At 37.9% G+C, this 18,184-nt stretch overlaps 1 protein-coding gene across 1 annotated transcript in view; it reads left to right on the forward strand.

Moving 5' to 3' along the window:
• Positions 1-18,184, forward strand: part of LOC124605684 (RNA-binding protein cabeza) — a 73,230-nt gene that overhangs the window by 21,869 nt on the left and 33,177 nt on the right. Inside the window, exons 3-4 of the mRNA XM_047137540.1 lie at positions 8,663-8,962; positions 15,719-15,803. Of these exons, the coding sequence (XP_046993496.1) occupies positions 8,663-8,962; positions 15,719-15,803 (385 nt within the window). The remainder of the gene's footprint in view (positions 1-8,662; positions 8,963-15,718; positions 15,804-18,184) is intronic.

Below are 18,184 nucleotides of genomic sequence, written 5' to 3' on the forward strand. Positions count from 1 at the left end.
CTAGCATCCAGCGCACGTTGGTCTGTCAATTACTCATATGATTTTTATCGCATCCCTGTTAGTTTTTGAAAATTTTGATCAAATTCTAAGTGGATTTCTGAATGAATCATAAGTTGATTTTTGAATGCACGCATAGTGTACATGATGTGTCTGCCAGGGGAATCCCCGTCGCATCTAGAAATAAACTTTCGTGCAGACTGAAGGGGACGGGTCTATAAGAGCTGAGCAAATAAAGCCGAAAGGATGAATGACAATCGCTGTTTTTTGTGGCTGACTGGGTTTGCAAATGATATGTGTTATAATTATTAGTAAATTCCATAGTTTCAGACTAGCAGAGTCGAAATAAACGACTAACAGGAATAACAGCAACAAAGATTACGTATTGCCTTCTCCGTGTATTCAAGAAAATGAAACTTCGATAGAAAATTTTTGGCCTGTCCGCTACACTACTAAGGGCCAGTTACACAGTTCCCTGCTAGCAGTCGCTAAAGTTCTATTCTGGGAGTAGTGCGGAAAACGCGTTGTACAAACAGGTAATAACGCCTAAATGGAGAATAAATGCGGGATAACTGAATTGGTGATTGTGGCAGTGTTTGTTATGTTAACCAGAGAATAAGTTTTGACACTGACAGGAATAGTTACAGAATTAGTGACTACAAGATTGTTAGAACGAGGAAGGAGAAGAAATGGGGACTCCCACAAATTACGGAAGAATACAATGGTTCCAAATTTATATAAAAATTTTGTACTACTTTTTGATTTCATGCTTCAGAAGCTGGAGAGTATGAATGAAATGTGAAACTATTTCCTAACATAAAACTTTTTGCTTGTAGGAGGCCCAATAGGCATTTGATATTGACGCTTCGTGAATTATGTCCTGTCGTGCTATAAAAATGACCATTTGTACCAAAACAGTCTCGTTTATTTGGTGTGTTTAACAATTGGTGCAACGTTAGGCAGGCAAGCAGACCGAGAAACCACACCAGTCTTGGGTACTATTTGTATTAACAGCTTTTGTAGTATTAGAGAATAACATTTCGTTTTTTCATGTAGCAAAATGTTGACTAACTTTGAGGTAATAGATTCTTTCCCAGAAAGGAATGTACGTCATATAAAGCTGAGGCAAGATTAGAGAGGAAAAAAAAGCTAGGACTTATAAGGATTAAAGAAATGTATACTGTCTTGTTTGTCTGTTGTCTTTAATCTTTTTGTGTATCCTATATTTAATTTTATGTCACACACAACAGCAAGTTATTAGCTAATAGGCAGTAAAGACTGCAGATTCTCTGAAGAGTTCTTGTTCTGCCGGTTACAAATAATCGCATCCAGTACTAATTGCGAGATTTTTTTTAAGAGGGGCAGGATGTCTAACCAGCCAACTGGGAGCAGGAGAGGCACCACAGGACATTTCAATTTCCACAGGCCTGAATATAGTTTGGTGGCACCCATTACAGAATATTAAACGTTTAAATTCCAGAGAGCGAAAGACAGAGATGTGCAATGGGAGAATTCTGTGTGAAGAGGCATGGCACTGCACTTCGTCACACTTAAGACCAAAGAAAATGTCTTATATTCCCTCGAACATATGTTTTGTGTATCGGACTCTTCAGAAAGACGTGCACTACAAATGAAGATATTTTTGAAAAGTCGATTTTTTAAATTTTTGGCGTCCTACCTCAAACGTTCGAGGGAGGGGGAGCGCCACTACCTAATACTGCCATGGTTCGGAAATATCATTGATCCGGACCTGATGCACAGAGCAGTCTGAGTTGTAGTGGGGATGTGGCAGTCTCCATGTGACCCGTGTTGACGTTAAGTGATTTTGCCGTTTCCACTTGTTTATTGCTCTCTCGTCAAATGGAAACAAAACGGATTTCTGTGGTCAGGAGCTATCAAGTGAATTAAGATACATTCACATAATTACGGAAGGCTAAAATATGTTATTAGTTTCAGATTTTATTTTGTTTCTACCTTTCTGGCAGACAAGCGTTAATTGCATTGCAGAACAATGAAGTTATTTTTGTCAGTTTGTTTAATAAATTTGACTTTCATTAATCTTTCCTGCTGAGGCAATCAATTTATTTGAAAAGAAGTGCTTAATTACACACTATTGGCTAGTTTCAACTGTTCGCTGCATTTAAAGTTCACGTTTTCATCTTCTAGCATGTATGCTATCATGCCATAATAAAGAACCAAACATGAGATAATACGGTACTGGTACCCCAAGAAAATTTATGTCTGAATCTGGACATACGAATGTGCACTTTAAGCTGAATTATGCATTTTAGCACGGTTCATAAAATTCCCATGCTCTTGGGGTATCCTCTAATGTCTTGTTTCTTTTATGACATAATGTAAGATCTATTAATGTTTTACACCTATGAGCGTATAGGCTTCCTGCGTCATCGTAGCTGCGCAAGTGCGGTGACGCCTGTCATTTGGCGCAACTGCTGAAACGAATCTATTTGTAACAGGTCGCGGGAAAATATTCTGAATTGTTTGAAAAGTGTTACTTTAATTGAAAGTAAATTTCCTTTTACACAAGATGAACTACTCTGTGCGCGAATGTCCAATGAATTTCATAAATCAGTGTGTTTGACTCTCATTCAAAAAATCATATGTTTGAGGATGACCATTTGGAATATTTTCGAGCCCAGAAGATAAAATTCATGTCGTTGATAAAAATTTACTGGCACATTTGTGTGATGTATCTTTAAAGTGTATCACGTGCAAAAAAGATCAACATTATATGTGGAATCTTAACTTCTCTTCCAGCTTATTAACCTTCAAGACCAGTATTATATATGAATATTAATATATGTATATTAATTTAAACCATTAACTTTTCGTATTTGTATGTTCGCGCTACTTAAGAGTGATCTTATATTGGCTGACCATATCACGTGTCCTGTGCTGTCATCAACTGGCGAGATCATGTGACATGAGCTATGACTGGTCTACAAAAGTGCATCATAATCTGGATTTCAATGCTTCGGAAAGTGACATGCATTGTTTGGCGGAATTCAAGTTTATACCTTCGTAATACGAACATATGTAGTTTACATGTTGCTGCACATCAAGGGTCTTAAAAAACATGTCTCGTCCCCCCTCCCGTGCTTCGTTTTCTAAAGTGCCGGGAAATTCTACGTCGGTATATAAAACCATAAACATTCAAAGGATTGACGAGTTTCAGTGCCAAGGAATAACTTAACACTGAAAAGTGTATTTTCACCTGGGAGAAAGTGTATTTTTAACCGGGAAATCTGGGAATTTTTTTCCTTGTCCACGTATACACCCTGTGTAACACTCACAAAAAAATCAACATTGTGTGTGAAAGCTTAACTTCTCTTGCAGGTTATTAATCTTAAGAGACCAATATTATACGTGAAAGCTTTTTTCTTGTAGCAACACTATGTATATTCATTTAAACCATTACCGTTCCCTATTTGTGTGTTCACACTACTTAAGTGATGTTGCTATTGGCTGACTACATCAAGTGTCCTATGTTCTGAATATCCGCTGTCATTGGCTGGTGAGATCGCTTGACATGAGCTACGACTGGCTTACAAAAGCGCATCGCTATCTCGATTTCAGTCCTTTGGAAAGTAACATGTGGTGTTTGGTGGCATTTGAATTTATACTTCAGTAATACGAAAATATCCAGTGGGCATGCTGCTGCACATCAGACATCTTTACAAAACGTGTTTTTCCCCTGAGTTTGGTTTTCTAAAGTACTGGGAAATTTTACACTGGTGTGTAAAATCACAACCATTGAAAGGATTGATAAATTTTACAGTTCAGAGGAAAAGTATACTGTTACTTAACAAGGAAAAAGTTTATTTTCATCCGGGAGAAAGCATATTTTTAACCGGAAAATCTGGGGATTTAAACAGTAGTTGTCTGCAGATACGTGAAAACACAGAGGTATTGCCATAGAGGTGTTTACAAAACCATGTTGCATTATTGGTTGAGGGAGCCATGCAAAGCTACCGTGCCCAGCCTGCTGCAGGTGTCTGGTCAACTTAACATGAACTCGAGCATAGAAGCACGTCACAGGGCAGGGATTGTGAATGTTTAAGACAGTTGTGCGTTTTTGGTTATGAGCTTCACAAAGAACATGGAGCACTCTCATTAATTGCTTACATACAGTCTCTCAATATATTAGGTAGGAAATAAAGGACCTACAAATTGGAGAATCCAGAGCACACCACACACAGTTGTTTGTTGTTCATTTTTGCCAGCATTTTAGTGAGCTAGAAGCTAATGCAAGACATTTATTCCACTCAGACAAAAGGGGATAATTGTCAGTATGACTGCCAGCCATTTATGATGACAATGTCCTGCATTGTATTCTCGACATCTCCAGTCCTAAATTGGAGTGGAGTGATTGGGCCGTGTTTCAACTCCAGTTACAGCATGCTCTAAGAAACCTTCCTTCCATTAGCAAAGTAATTCCATAGAAACCCTTGCCATATTGGATTGTATGAAATCAGTGCTGTAGGATTTTAACCAATGTTTCTCGCCTAATGACAATCTGCACATGCTTACTCCTGTAACTAGGTAGCAGGTAAGTGATTATGTTGGTGGTAATCATTAAAGTGTGGAACAAGTTGAGTTGCAGATTGGTACAGCAGAAAGACTGTCAAATAATAGCCTTTCACCCAAAGAGGCCTTAATCAGAATTGGACAACATACACACTCACACAAATACAACTCACTCATACAACAGAGCCTGGTTGCTGAGGCCACAGTGTCTGTTGTTGTGGGAGGGGGGGGGGCTATGCTTCTGATGAAAGGCTTGTTGACCGAAAGCTTATTTGTTTGTTCCACAGTCTTTTTTTTTTGTACCTATCTGCCACTCAACATCTCCGCTATATGGTGAGTAGCAATCTATTCTTTTCATAATATTGTAATTCAATCCTTGATTTTTCTTAGTGTGGAATAAGGTTGCACAAATCTTAAGATTTCTTTAAAATGAACGTGACATCCTACTAGCTATTTACAGTTAACTGTTATCTTTATCCCACCTGGTTACTTTTTTGGCAGGGTGTAACTGATTTTAAGAGTATTCATGATGTCTGTGTCATTTTTATATCCCTGGACAATCTGCATGTGCTTTGCTATGAGCAAAGGATAATTTAAAAATGTGGTTTGCATTGTTTGCTGCTCTTTCCTAATTTACACAAATACGGCAAAATTTCTGACTGTTGAAAATTGTAAAAAATTCTACATCTGCATATGTACGCTGCAGCCACTGTATAGTGTGTGTTTGAGGGTACCTTGTATCACTGTATTTCTCATTTCCTTTTCTGTTTCACCAACAAACGGAGCAAGTAAATAAGACTATCCATATGCCTCTTTATGAGCTCTAATTTCTCTTATCTTTGTGGTCCTTGTGTGAAATATGTAGAATCATTCTGAACTGGCTACAAATACTGGTCTTTAAATTTTCTCAATGGTGCTTAGCAAAAAGAAGCCATCTTCCCTCCAGGGATTTCCATTTGAATTTACAAAGCTTCTCTGTAATACTTGTGTGCTGGTCACACCTACCAGTGACAAATCCAGCATCCCACCTCTGAATTTCTTTGATCTCTTCCTTTAGTCGACCTGATAGGATCTCCTACACCTCTAGCAATACTCAAGAATGGGTCACACTAGAGTTTTTTACACTGTCTCCTTTATAGAGAAGCTAAATTTTTCTAAAATTCATCCAATAAACCAAAGTCTGCTATTTGCATTACCTACTACCTTTCTTATGTGCTTCATTCATTTCATAACACTTTGATACGTTACACCTAGATAATTAATGTGACTGTCAAGTGGCACAGTAGCAATGTTGTATTCTAACATTGCAAGAGTGTTTTTCCTACTCACCAACAATAACTTACATGTTGCTGCATTTAGAGCAAGCTGCCATTTGTCACACAAATTAGAAATTCTGTCAATCATCCTACAGTCCCTTAACGACAACATCTTCCCATGCACCACAGTGTTGTCAGTGAACAGTTGCAAATTGCCACTTACCATGTCCATATCATTTATGTACACAGAGAGTAAGAATACCCCAATCACATTTTCATGGGGCAACGTGGCAATACCTTTGTATCTAATGAACTCACTGTCAAGGACAACGTACAGGGTTCTATCACTTAAGAAGACTTCGAGCCACTCACGTATCTGGGAACAGGATTGATATTCTTGGACCTCGATTAACAATATTTGCGGTTACATACTCTCCGAATAAGACCATTAAGTGCTGCTAGTTGTATCTCTTATTCTTACAGAAACAACTGGCAGGTAGGTTTCTAATGATTCAAAATTCAGGGTGGTTATAATTAAAGAGCAGCTACTCACAGAGGTCCAGTGTGGGCTATAATTATTGAATGGCAGCAAAACTTGCAGATATACTGTTTGGGTAAGGTGGAACTGATTCATGTTGGAAAATAATTAGTTCCAGTTTTGGCCTCCAGGTGCAAATCTGGCACTGTGCATGTGAGAGAGGTGTATAGAAAAGTTTCCATACCTAGTTGATTAGGAATGTGATGAGGGCAGAATAGGTCAAACAAGTGAGGAAGGCATAATGTTAATAATAAAATTAACTGGCACCTACACAATTTGTTCAGTATGATCACTGGAGACATTGATGACATACTGCATCCACAAAACAAATGTGATGAACAATGCCTGAGATGCATCTGGTGGTCAAAATTTGAACTAATTTTTTCCACTGGATACGGGTTCCCCATGAATGTGTTACCATATCTACAGTCTTGCTGTCATACAATACTTACAACCCACATAGGAGCTCCGTGAGTAGCTGCACATTAATTATAACCACCTGGTACGATACATGGTTGATGTGGCAAATATGATGCTGTACAGTCAGCAGACCCAATTTTGTCATCACATTGGCATACAAGATATGGAAATAGCTGCCTCCATGAACTAGTGCGTTATATTACTTACTTATATTACTTATACTTACCACATGAAATCTTTAGACTTGTTGTTTGCTGAATGGGTTTAATATTTAACAAAAGTGGTTGCTACTCTGTACTGGTATGGAGGTGTTGTCTCTTACCTGTTTGCAGAATAAGACAATAATTTAATTAGGGTAAACATTCATGGATAGAATCTCGTGTTTCTATTAATTGCTGCAGATGAAATGTAAAAGTTTTCTGTTGCCTGTACACCAATAAAGTCATATGGTGACATGTAGTGCATGGAGTTCATTAGATTATAACTCATTCAAATGCTCTGAAGGTGGCTATATGTAGCATAAAATCTGGATATGCGAGAATAATGAAAAACCAATGGGATTGCAACTTATTGCTGTATACCTGTCTTTTAGAATAATATACAGACACGGTGGACAAAGGGTTTCACATGGAGTCAGAGTTGGTGCTGCAAAACACTGCTAGACATGAAACCAGTTGCTGAAAATAAATATTTGCTGTTCTCAGATCTTAAATCTTTGTAAGGACATTGCTGTGTGAGAAAACTTTACAAACCTGCTACCTCTGAACATTTTTTATTTGCCCACTGTATTACATAGCCTTCACTTCCACTTTCAGATGCTAAAATTTTTATCTTATGATGATATTAATGTAAACATCTGTATTGCCTTCACTTTACTTGTAGCATACAACATATATGAAGTGACAGAATTCATAACAATACGTTTTGAAACTGATATTATTGGTTCCACAGTAAATAATATGAGGTGATTAATGTTCCAAACGTTTGGTTATGTCAGATCAGCTGAACTTAACCAATACCCAGATGTCCCGTAATGTAATGATGTCATGTGAAGTCATACGTGTGAATACAGAAAGACAATAAAATGTGGATAATTCTTTTGTGTTTGTATTACTTTTTGAAATATAGTTTGTGGTGACAGACTATATAGCATATCCCGAAGTCTAGGTTAGGTTGCGAAATGGCTATTTGCTTGGAAGTTGGCAGAACCAATGAATTTGGTGTGGCAACTTTGAACTGTAGTATAGATGTCTGTAGAGATCTGTTAGGTTGAAAGATGGCTATGATTGTGAGTTGGTGAAACACTGTCAGAAGCTTCAGGTAATCCATCATTTCTGCAGTTGCTTTTGCATTAGCACATTTTTATTTTGTCCCTTTAATTGTTTCCACTAGTTGATTTGTGTGTCTTCAGTGCATTGTGTGTGCACTTTTTTGGTGGGAGGAGGTGTGTGTTAGAGATTTGTGTTGTGCAGTTAGTATTGAGTTAAACTGTTTGAACCAGACACATTCCTGGTTTTCTGCATGTGTTAAGAAACAGATCGCTCCAGTGACCCCTTCCTCTGTTGCAAAAATTTTACTTCTTGGTAACTGCCTTAGTTCCTTGGCAGTGAAATCATTAGTCTTTGAACAATTAACTCCTCTACAGAGGTGTGTTTCAGGTTTCTCACCAGCTTTTCAATTTACTTCCTGTTGCTGACATATTGGATTGAATGAAAACATTTTTAAAGTTGTGGCTGTTATGTGGGTTCTTCTGTTAATTAGGAGCAGTAATTCAGTTGCATGTTTCTTCCTGGAAGTTGATTCACTTTGTAATTTGATTCCACTTAGATAAAAGCTTAGCACAATTTTCATACAGCCAGATGGTGAGAACAGTTTGTAGCTTCTGCATCTGATGATGTTACAGGTGGCAGCTATCCGTCTTATGACCAATCAGGGGGATATGGTTCAGGACCGGCTTCCCAACCAGGCGGTGGAGGCAGTGGTGGAGGTGGTTACCAGCAAGGTGGCTATGGTTCACAGCCGCCCCCTTATGAAAGTGCAGGAAGTGGAAGTGGAGGAGGAAGTGGTGGGGGTGTGCAGTATCCCAATTACAGCCAGCAGTCCAGTGGTTACAACCAGCCATCTGGTGGTGGAAGTGGTGGTTATGGTGGAAGTGGGGGCGGTGGCAGCAGTTACGGAGGTGGAGGTGGAAGTTATGGAGGAGGTAGGGCTAATCTCTGAACTTAAGTACATTTAATCACCTGTAAACTCCTCTTCAGGTGGATTTCGCTGTCAAGTCTGCAGTAATGCTGTGCTTTCTATATGCAAATACTAGATAATAATTAACTCTGAAACTGCCACTGTTAAATCCCATGAATCTATGTGATAGTAGTGAATACCTACAAAACTCAGAACTTCGGGCAATGTTTTGCATACTCCTGCTACTGGCGTTTTTCTCTGTGTGAGGGTCGATGAAGTTATTGTATTGCAGTCCACAGGCTTTCAGCCTTGGCAGCAGCACAGGAAATCTTACTACAGAGCATAATTGCACAACAGTTGAAGGAAATTTTAATTGGTGTACATGGACCATCTCAGTTCTACTTTACCATATAGTGAAATAGGTTTTTGATGTATGGTAGGAAGAGGTACATTATAAAACATAGTATTGCATTTGACAGTGGTAGTTGCCTGGAAAATCTCAAGAAAAAAACATTTTTACGTGGAAAGGTTGAAAATTTCAGCTGCTTCTTTAATGAAATAATAATGTCATTGTTTCAAATTACTGAGAAAGTCTCCATTTTATAACAGTTTGTAGAGAGGAGATAATGCAGTTGTCCTACTGTTAGTATTTGCCTTTGACTTGCTTGCCAACCTCGAACATTTTGTTATAGTTGATGGGTTATTGTGCTGCCGTGCATGTCTCCCATGAGAGAGTAAGTTTGTGATTCCTCTGAAAGGGCTGAGCAAGTGTTCTTCCTCTGTCTATCCAACCCCAAGCTTGTACCCGATCTCAAATGATAAACCATGTACTTTTGTTGTTCCATTCATGATTGAGAGAGCAGTACATAAGTTGCAATATATCTCGCATCATCTATGTAGAAACATCTGGGGTCGTTGAGTCATTTAAGCTTTTATTCCATTGTACATATAGCTATCTATATATGTTGTGTAGATCAACATTGAGAAATCTAGATTTGTGTTTTTTAATTTGCTAATTCCACTTCAAACGAGGACTTCACCAACCTCATTGTAATGTCATATTTCCAGAGAACAATGATGTTTGGAGCAAGATCTAGCACTGTGAAATGGCAGTTTGTGACATGTTTCTGCAGGGATTTGTCATTCAGTTAAGGTCATTAACACACTGGCAGGTTGGTCCAAATCATGGCAGCAGGATTGGATCTCTTAAATGTGACAGAGTGAAAAAGCTTACCACAGACATAATTGTTGATAAAACTGTGGATAAATTTGTACCTCCAAAGAAGTGTCTTACAGATACTTTGTTCTGCTAGTCTGAAAGACAGAAAATTGTTACTGTGAAATAAATTTCTCATAAAAATCTAGCAATGTTAACTGCATGTTGCAAGTTTGTACTTGAGCTCCCATCAGTTTGAGTATTGTGGTCCTGATATTATTCCCAAGTGTAGTTCTATCGGGAGGTTGGAGGATTCATATGTTATCCAAAGAGCAATTTTAATTACTTCGCATATCAAGAAGTTCAAAGAAGATGGAGATGGGCTTGAACCCAGTTTCAAGAGAAGAATAGTAGTCAGCTAGCTAGTGAACATCTGTTTGAAAAGCTCTCTTTTATTCTGTTGGCGTATTGTGCAGAAGTATTACAGTTATTTGTCTGGTACTCCTTTAGCTCTGTTTCTATACAACATGCTTACCTTGATTTTGAAAAATTTACTGGAACCAATTATGGAGCTTGAAATTTTAAAAATGCTGAGTCAATAATGCTTAGCTTTCAGAATTATTGTACTTTTACTCCTTGAAAGTTTGGTTATTTTGGTGCTTGAAAGACATTTAGAGGATAAGGCATGGTAGTGAAATATTCAGTGTGACCATGGCTTACCTCCTTCTGACCATGAAGAGCTGTTGAAGTACTCTTTACAAAACTTAATGGGACATTGCCCTTTGACGTGGCTTTCAAATGCAGAACACAGTCTGCATCCAGCCTGATTGGGACTAATCCTGATTTGATACAGAAATAGTTTATCAAGAAACCTATTTGAATTTTGTGGATGACCATTTCTAATGTTGCATAGTTGATGCAGTCATTGCAGGTTCTTTAAACTTCTAACAGATTCACAAATGACACATTGTAATTAAGGTTTTTGTTTCATTGGATCTTCGAAAGTTTATAATTTTATTGACCTCAAAACGTACATGTTCTTAAATAACATAGTACGTTAAAACTTTTCAAAATGCCTTCAACTAACCAAATTAATATAGTAATACATGCAAAAATTACATACAGGTAAGTAATGAATCAGTCTTGATTGTGGAAAGTTACAAACAGTTTCAATATTCAGTGTAATAATGTATGGTTTTTCTCTTCTGCTTCTCGGTGTGGGCCACATTCCCTTATCAGTCCTGAGATATTAAAGTTGTTGTGCCACAACTATGCTTGCTATCCTATAAGTTGTGAAAGTGCATATATTATTTTAGCCACCTTGTAAGCTCCTAAATCACGTGACCATCTTACTGCCCTTGGTATCTTTCAGAATTCTGCAATGTCTTCAGAAAGTATTTACGCTGTTACTCTATCTGCCGTTACTAAACTTTAAACTTATTTCTATAATAGGTAGCATACTCCTCATGAATGCATTGTCATGGATTAGCCAATTCGTTTAGGGACTTAACTGATATTGAAACTGTAAATTTTTGTCTTTGGAATTCTTGAAAAAACTTTCTCAGGCTCTCCTCGCTTGTAGAAGCAGAATCTGGTGCCTTGATGAATCAGAAACAGTCAGTATTTCATTTTTACTTTCAGCTGATGAACCCATTTGCTGGCTAATTAAAGTTGTTGTGCCACCACTATGCTTGCTATCCTATAAATTGTGAAAGTGCATATATTATTTTAGCCACCTTGTAAGCTCCTAAATCACGTGACCAGTTTGGCTTCAACTAAAATTTTCCCACAGGTATTCCATGTGGTTTAGCAGTTGCAAATGATCATTCTGTAACCATCTTGTGTGTTTATAATTGGGGATGGACGATTATGATCAACTTAATCAGTTGACTTTTGTGATTATTTAAACAAATCGACTAATCATGTTGATTGTTCCCTAATATTAGATTATTTGAGTACTTGTTATATGTTTTTATTTTTAGTTCTATTAAGCATTCCCTTAAAATTATTTTTTGTGATAAAAAGATTTGTCCTACAAAGAATAGTGATGTTGTGACATCTACGTATTTACATAGACCTTTGTCATCTCACAAAATATATCCATGCTGTACTTGATTTCTTGGTTGCCACGATTTTAGTTTAGCACATATCCACACACAATAAATTGAAAAGTGAACACAGTGATAAGGCTTGATTGCAGATGGAAGTCATACTGGATTGTAGACAGGTGGGGGGTAGAGGAAGAATGACATGGCCTCCATGTGGTGAGGGAACATGGAAAGAGGGAATGTTTACTAACTTTTGTCCTGTGTTTGCAGCACATGGGTCAAAGTAGCTGATATTAACAGCAGTGGCATAATTTATGACAGAGGAAACAAGGCCTGGTAAAAGCATGTCATAGGGACGTTCATGTTCACACACACTTTGTTACATTATGTATTTCTGAATCAACATAAAGACTTTGCCACTACTGTTAGATCACTGATGTTGGCAGCCATCATCACAGTGTTTTCAGATTTGTGTCGTTACACAGTGATTACTAGGGATAGTTGGGATGTCTTCCCATAACCAGACTATAGACAACAAGGCTTTAAAACAAAAAAAGAAAACAGAAAGGTGGTGTAATCTAATCCAATGGGACCAATGACCTTGCTGTTTGGTCCCCTTTTCCAAATCAACAAACCAAAAAAAGAAAAAAAACTGAAATAATTAATTGTGAGGGTAATAGATTGCATAAATTCCTTTTGAAATAAATATTTGCTCACTCGTAATAGATTACAAGGATAGTTGATTGCTCAATTAATTGCCAATCCCAAGTCGGAATATTGATGTATTTGTTGCCATTATGTAAGAGAACAGTGTTTAATCTGTCAAGAGAGCTATTGGAGCATAATTGTGTTAAGATTGTAGGGAAAACCTATTTCTTTGCATAAGCTTTCAATAATAACAGTAGTGGCACATCTAAGCATGAAATAGGGACCTTTGGCTTAGTTCTGTGTAAAGAAATTGGAATTCTCATCCAGGAAGTTCCAGTCTTGGGTTTTTGATGTTTATTAGCTGTAGAACCTGTATTTGCCATTCAGTTCTTGTTTGTTTGGAAAGAGAGATCCTCATGAACTTACATTGTAGTGAAACTTAAACATCTTCGATTCACTCGTCACTTGATTTGAAGAAAATGGTATAATCTGTAGTGTAATGTTTTCAGTATGTAACTGTGTGCAACAGGCCTCAAACAAATATGATGGAAAGTAGTTGAGCACACTTGTCGCTGCATATTTACTTACAGAATACAACGCAACTGATCTTCACACAGAGACAGAACATTTGGCCAGTACTTGACCCCTGTGAGGTAAATACCCTAATAGAGGGGAGGGTGTGGCAGAATAAATTCAGCAGTTTTGAGGAGTTATAAAAAATAATTTGGGATACATAGAGAAAAAATTTTAATATTTTTGATCTTAGTAGTTCATAGTTTTCCTATCCTTTCAGTGTTTAAAATGTCAAGATGGCAGCTTGTAGCAGCATAAACTTTTGGAGACAAACTGTCAAGTTCTGAACAGCTCATTTGTATTGCAGGATATGGCCTTTATGTATTTAATAATCAGCTCCCATAGCTTAACAATAGCTGTCTTTCCTTCCGTCGATGTGGAGGTGATGTTAAAACACCCTTTCAAACATAATGTCTGGAATTGGTCATGCTTCCTTTCTCAAAGAAGAGTGAACCTATCATGCCAAATTGTGATGTGGCACAAAATTCCATTAGTTTAGGGGAGTGTAGCAATCTTAGTGAATAATTTGGGAGTTATTTTCATCCCAGTAAGGTATCCTAACCGAGTGGTTTACAACTGGAGACGCCTAAGAAAGTAGGTTGGTGTAGCCACAATTACTGACATAGTACAATGTGGAACCAGATAGGCTTCCACTCTGCTGACAGATGAACCAGAACTAGATTTACCGGTGCTACATTCCAGATCTTTGAAACTCTGTAATGTACTATTTGATTGCACAAATGAGTGTCATGTGAATTGTAATTATTTAATATAACTAAAACAGTTTTCTTTGAAACATTTACCACATTCCAAAAAGTCCCTGAAAGGTCCAAAATTATCACCAGTCATTCAGACTGGGATACAGTAAGGTTCTAGATTCTGAATGCCAGTCATTTAGCATGTGGGATATGCTATGAATCTAGATCTTGGAGATGCACTTTTGGTTATGCCAGCACACCTACTCTTGGATACGCAAGGAAAGGTATTGCAGTTCCAGTAACATATATGCTACAACAAACAGTGAAATGTGCCTCTTTCTCTGGCAGTTTAGGACACTTCCCTTGAATCCTTTTCAGCAATAGTTTTGCAAGCATTGTATTTACCTCCTCTTATCCTCGTAAGAAGTGGGCATCTATCCTGCTACGGTCTGAGTAACCTGCACTTCCTTTTGAGATAATACTTTTTGATAACAGTGGTATTGAGTTACAAAAGTTTGTGTTTTTCCTGCCTTGTAAGACATATGGAATCTGTAACTGTCCACAAAGTCCCTTAAAAATTGCTTCATTGAGAACTTAGTGCTGCATGAATAACTTTCCATCTTCTGTGGAAATGGATTCTAGATGAAAAAATGGGATTTACATATACATGATTGTTTCCAGTGTCATCTGTTTGCCTCTCTACTATGTTTTCGCAGTGAAAACTGTTTATTATAAACATTTTAAATATTCTCTGTTGGCTTTGCTTCAAAGTTTAACTAGTCTTTCTTAAGCAGTAAAAAATTTGGTTAGGTGTGTTAATGTGAAGTTTTGTGTAATTACTAAGATATTTGTTAACACAGGAAAATTATTTGACTGAACGTTGGTAAAGTCCATTGGTGCTTACGATAAACAAGAGCAATATTTACTCTCCTGGCCGTGCCATGGCGTTATGCTTCTATGAAGAAGCTATTGGCATCTGCTAAACCTATACTAAGCTTCTGAAGATCACAGATTAATTTGATGAAACCAGTAAATCATAGTGACATATTTGCATCTGAATGAATTTTATTGTGAAAAGAAAAAAAATAAGTAGGTATAAAATGGAAGCATTTCAACTGAATAGCAGATGACATAATGGTTAAACATGTAAATAGATCTGATCATTTGGCAATGTAGTATGTAAAATTTATGTGCCTTACTGAGGACTGAACCTGCAACCTTGTCTTCTGCAGATAATACTCTTGCAGACTGAGCCAGTCTGGTGTTACTCATAACCCACCCTTATAACCACAATTATATCAGTACAGGGTTCCTACTTCCTGAACTTCATAAAAAGGGTCTATTTTAGATCATCTCAGTGTTGACAGTGCATTAAACCCTAATCTTCCTTCATTTTCACAGAAAGGCAAGATCTTGGGTTCAATTCCTAACTTGGGAACATAGTTTTGTCAGGGAGTTGTTATAAATTAATAGAAAAGTTATACAGGTTGACTAAGAAGTGTTTGACGTCAGTGAAGACTGATCAGGCTGTAAGCCTACTTCCACCATTCTGGTCAGTTCATAAAGCCAGTAGCTCATAACCAAAATAAATTCAGTAATTTGGTTGATAAAACTGAGTTGTGAAAACTTGTATAACTAAACACACTGCTTTCTTTCAGGCCGTTCATCTGGTGGTGGTGGTGGCAGTGGTGGTGGAGGTTATGGTGGTGGTGGCGGTGGTGGTGGCGGCCGTGGAAGCTATGGGTAAGTTCAAAAAATTTTGCATTTTAGTTTTACAGATTTAGTTGGGTTCTTACGGAACAATTTGTTATACACATCATTTGGGAGTCCATCACACCTGTAAAGAAATTTAATCAGTTTCCTGTTGCTCCCTTTGTCTATGAGTCCCCCGTCTGTATACTATTGGTCTCATTTGCAGCTTCCATTATAGCGTAAGAAATAGAAAACGTTTAGAATCTTCCTTGCTTTTTAAAAAGAAATCCTCAGTGGAAAAAGGGCAGATGCCACATAACCGTGTTACTCCATTTCAGTTTTTCTCCACTCGCCTAGCATCAGTTTTTATTAACACAGTGCCATTCTTCTGTAATTTGCAAGAGAATAATTTTACCAATAGTGCAGTATATGTATTTGACAGTGTCTCAAAAGTTTGAAACATTGCTCCTTCAGACAGAATGCACATCCATAGGACCAAACAATGCCAGCAATGTACAGCCAAGCGGGTACATTTCCAGAATAATTTTAGTTAAATGTCCAAAAATAGTGGCAGTAGGGATAAAAGAAAGAGAAATTCTAAAGTACTTCTAGCCTATTGGCTTCAGATTTTGAATAATTTATCAGTGAATATAACTGTCTGGCATGTATCGAAAAACCAGATATTGATGCAAAATATAACTTCTCACCATTGTATTCTAACATACTTCCTCCTGGAAAAAATGAGTTCTTTGACGTGCTGCTTATTTTGTTTTGTGTGGGCCCATTTGAAGTGCTTATTTTTTGTGTGGGCCCATTTTCCACTGAAACTAATAAGACTTCCTAAGTTAAACATCTGTTTTGGCTCAATAATTCGTGATTTTGTAGTAGCATCTTGTTTTGGATTTACTGGTTGATTCTATAAAAAATGACCACCCCCTTAGAAGCATAAGCTTCAAAATAAATAAGAAATTCAGTTTGTTGGTGTTGTTATAAACAAGTTTTTCATTACTGTGCCAGAGAAATTATTGTGATGCAGGCACTGCTCATAATGTTTTGGTAGTGACAAAAAGTAGGAAACTCTAAGATTGGTTTTATGGATTAGGTAGCTACTGCATTATGAGAAGAGTAATGGAAAGAGCTGAATACATGAAAAGTCCGTATTGTTTGTGCTGTACACCTTATACTGCTGGTTAAGAGCTGTTGTTGGAAGCAGCTTGCAAAATAGAAATAGTGGACAAAAGATCATTAATTTTTAACAGCTATAAAGACTTTTTAGACATGATTTAAAAGCAAAGTATGGGCAGTAGCAACTAAACCTCTCTTCCATCAGGGCTCTGTCCTGATCATCATCCTCTTTGCCATAGCCATTAACCCTATTATTGTCTGTCTCCCGCCAGCATCTCTGGCTCCCATTTCATCAATGATTTTGCAATCTATTGCACTTCTTCAGACTTGTGTCCTTGAGCAGTGTCTTCAGTGATGTCTCAATCATTACTCGTGGAGCATCAACAGTGGCTTTCGTTTTTCCACTGACAAAGCAGTTAGTATGAATTCCCGGTGGTGCAATGGGTTTTTTCCACTGTCTTTCCATGTTGGACCCATTGCTCTTCCATTTGCTGAAACTATGAAATTCCGGGGGTCATGCCCGATAAAAAACTTCCTTGGTCCTCCCTCAGTGTCCTACATGCCCTAAGTGGTATTTCATGGGGAGCGGATCGGACCACCCTCCTCTATTTTTACTGATCCCTTGTCTGTTGGAAATTAGACTAAGTGCTTTGTTTATTCATGTACATGTCCGTCCATCTTATGCCGTCTAAATACAATTCACCATTGTGGAATCCGTTTGGCCACTGGTGCCTTTTATGCTGGCCTGGTTGAGAGTCTGTGCAGAAGTTGCCGAACTACCACAGCCATACTGACATGTTCTCCTCATCTCAGTTACCTCCTGGAGTTAATTTCAGAGTATTTCTCTGGCAGCTTAATGTCATGTTAGCTGCCACTTTCCCAATGGGTGTGAACCTCTCACAACTTTGGCTTTGTGCGGTGGCCGTTCACTTTGGACCTCATTTGCTTCCTTAGAAAACTACTCTAGATGCGATATATTGCTGTAAAATTCTTGACATTTGCACGGATCTTAGGAATAATAGCTTTTTGTACACTGATGGCAGTAGGTCCTGATGGTGGTGTAGGGTGTGCCTTCATCATTGGCTCAGACGATTTTTGTTATTGGTTTCCGGAACACAGCTCCGATTCTCTGTGCCCTTCAAAGCTTGTTTGTGCTGTACGTAGGCCATCCCATAGTTCAACGGGTCCAAGAAAGCTCCCACTTGCTCACTCTTGAGGGAGCCACTGTGATGTTTGTGGGTCCCTGGTCACATTGGTCTGATGGGAAATCAGGCTACTGGCGGTGCTGCTACCTCCGCCTGCTAGTT

This window comes from Schistocerca americana, chromosome 3 (assembly GCF_021461395.2).
Source record: "Schistocerca americana isolate TAMUIC-IGC-003095 chromosome 3, iqSchAmer2.1, whole genome shotgun sequence".
NCBI classification, from domain to species: Eukaryota; Metazoa; Arthropoda; class Insecta; order Orthoptera; family Acrididae; genus Schistocerca; species Schistocerca americana.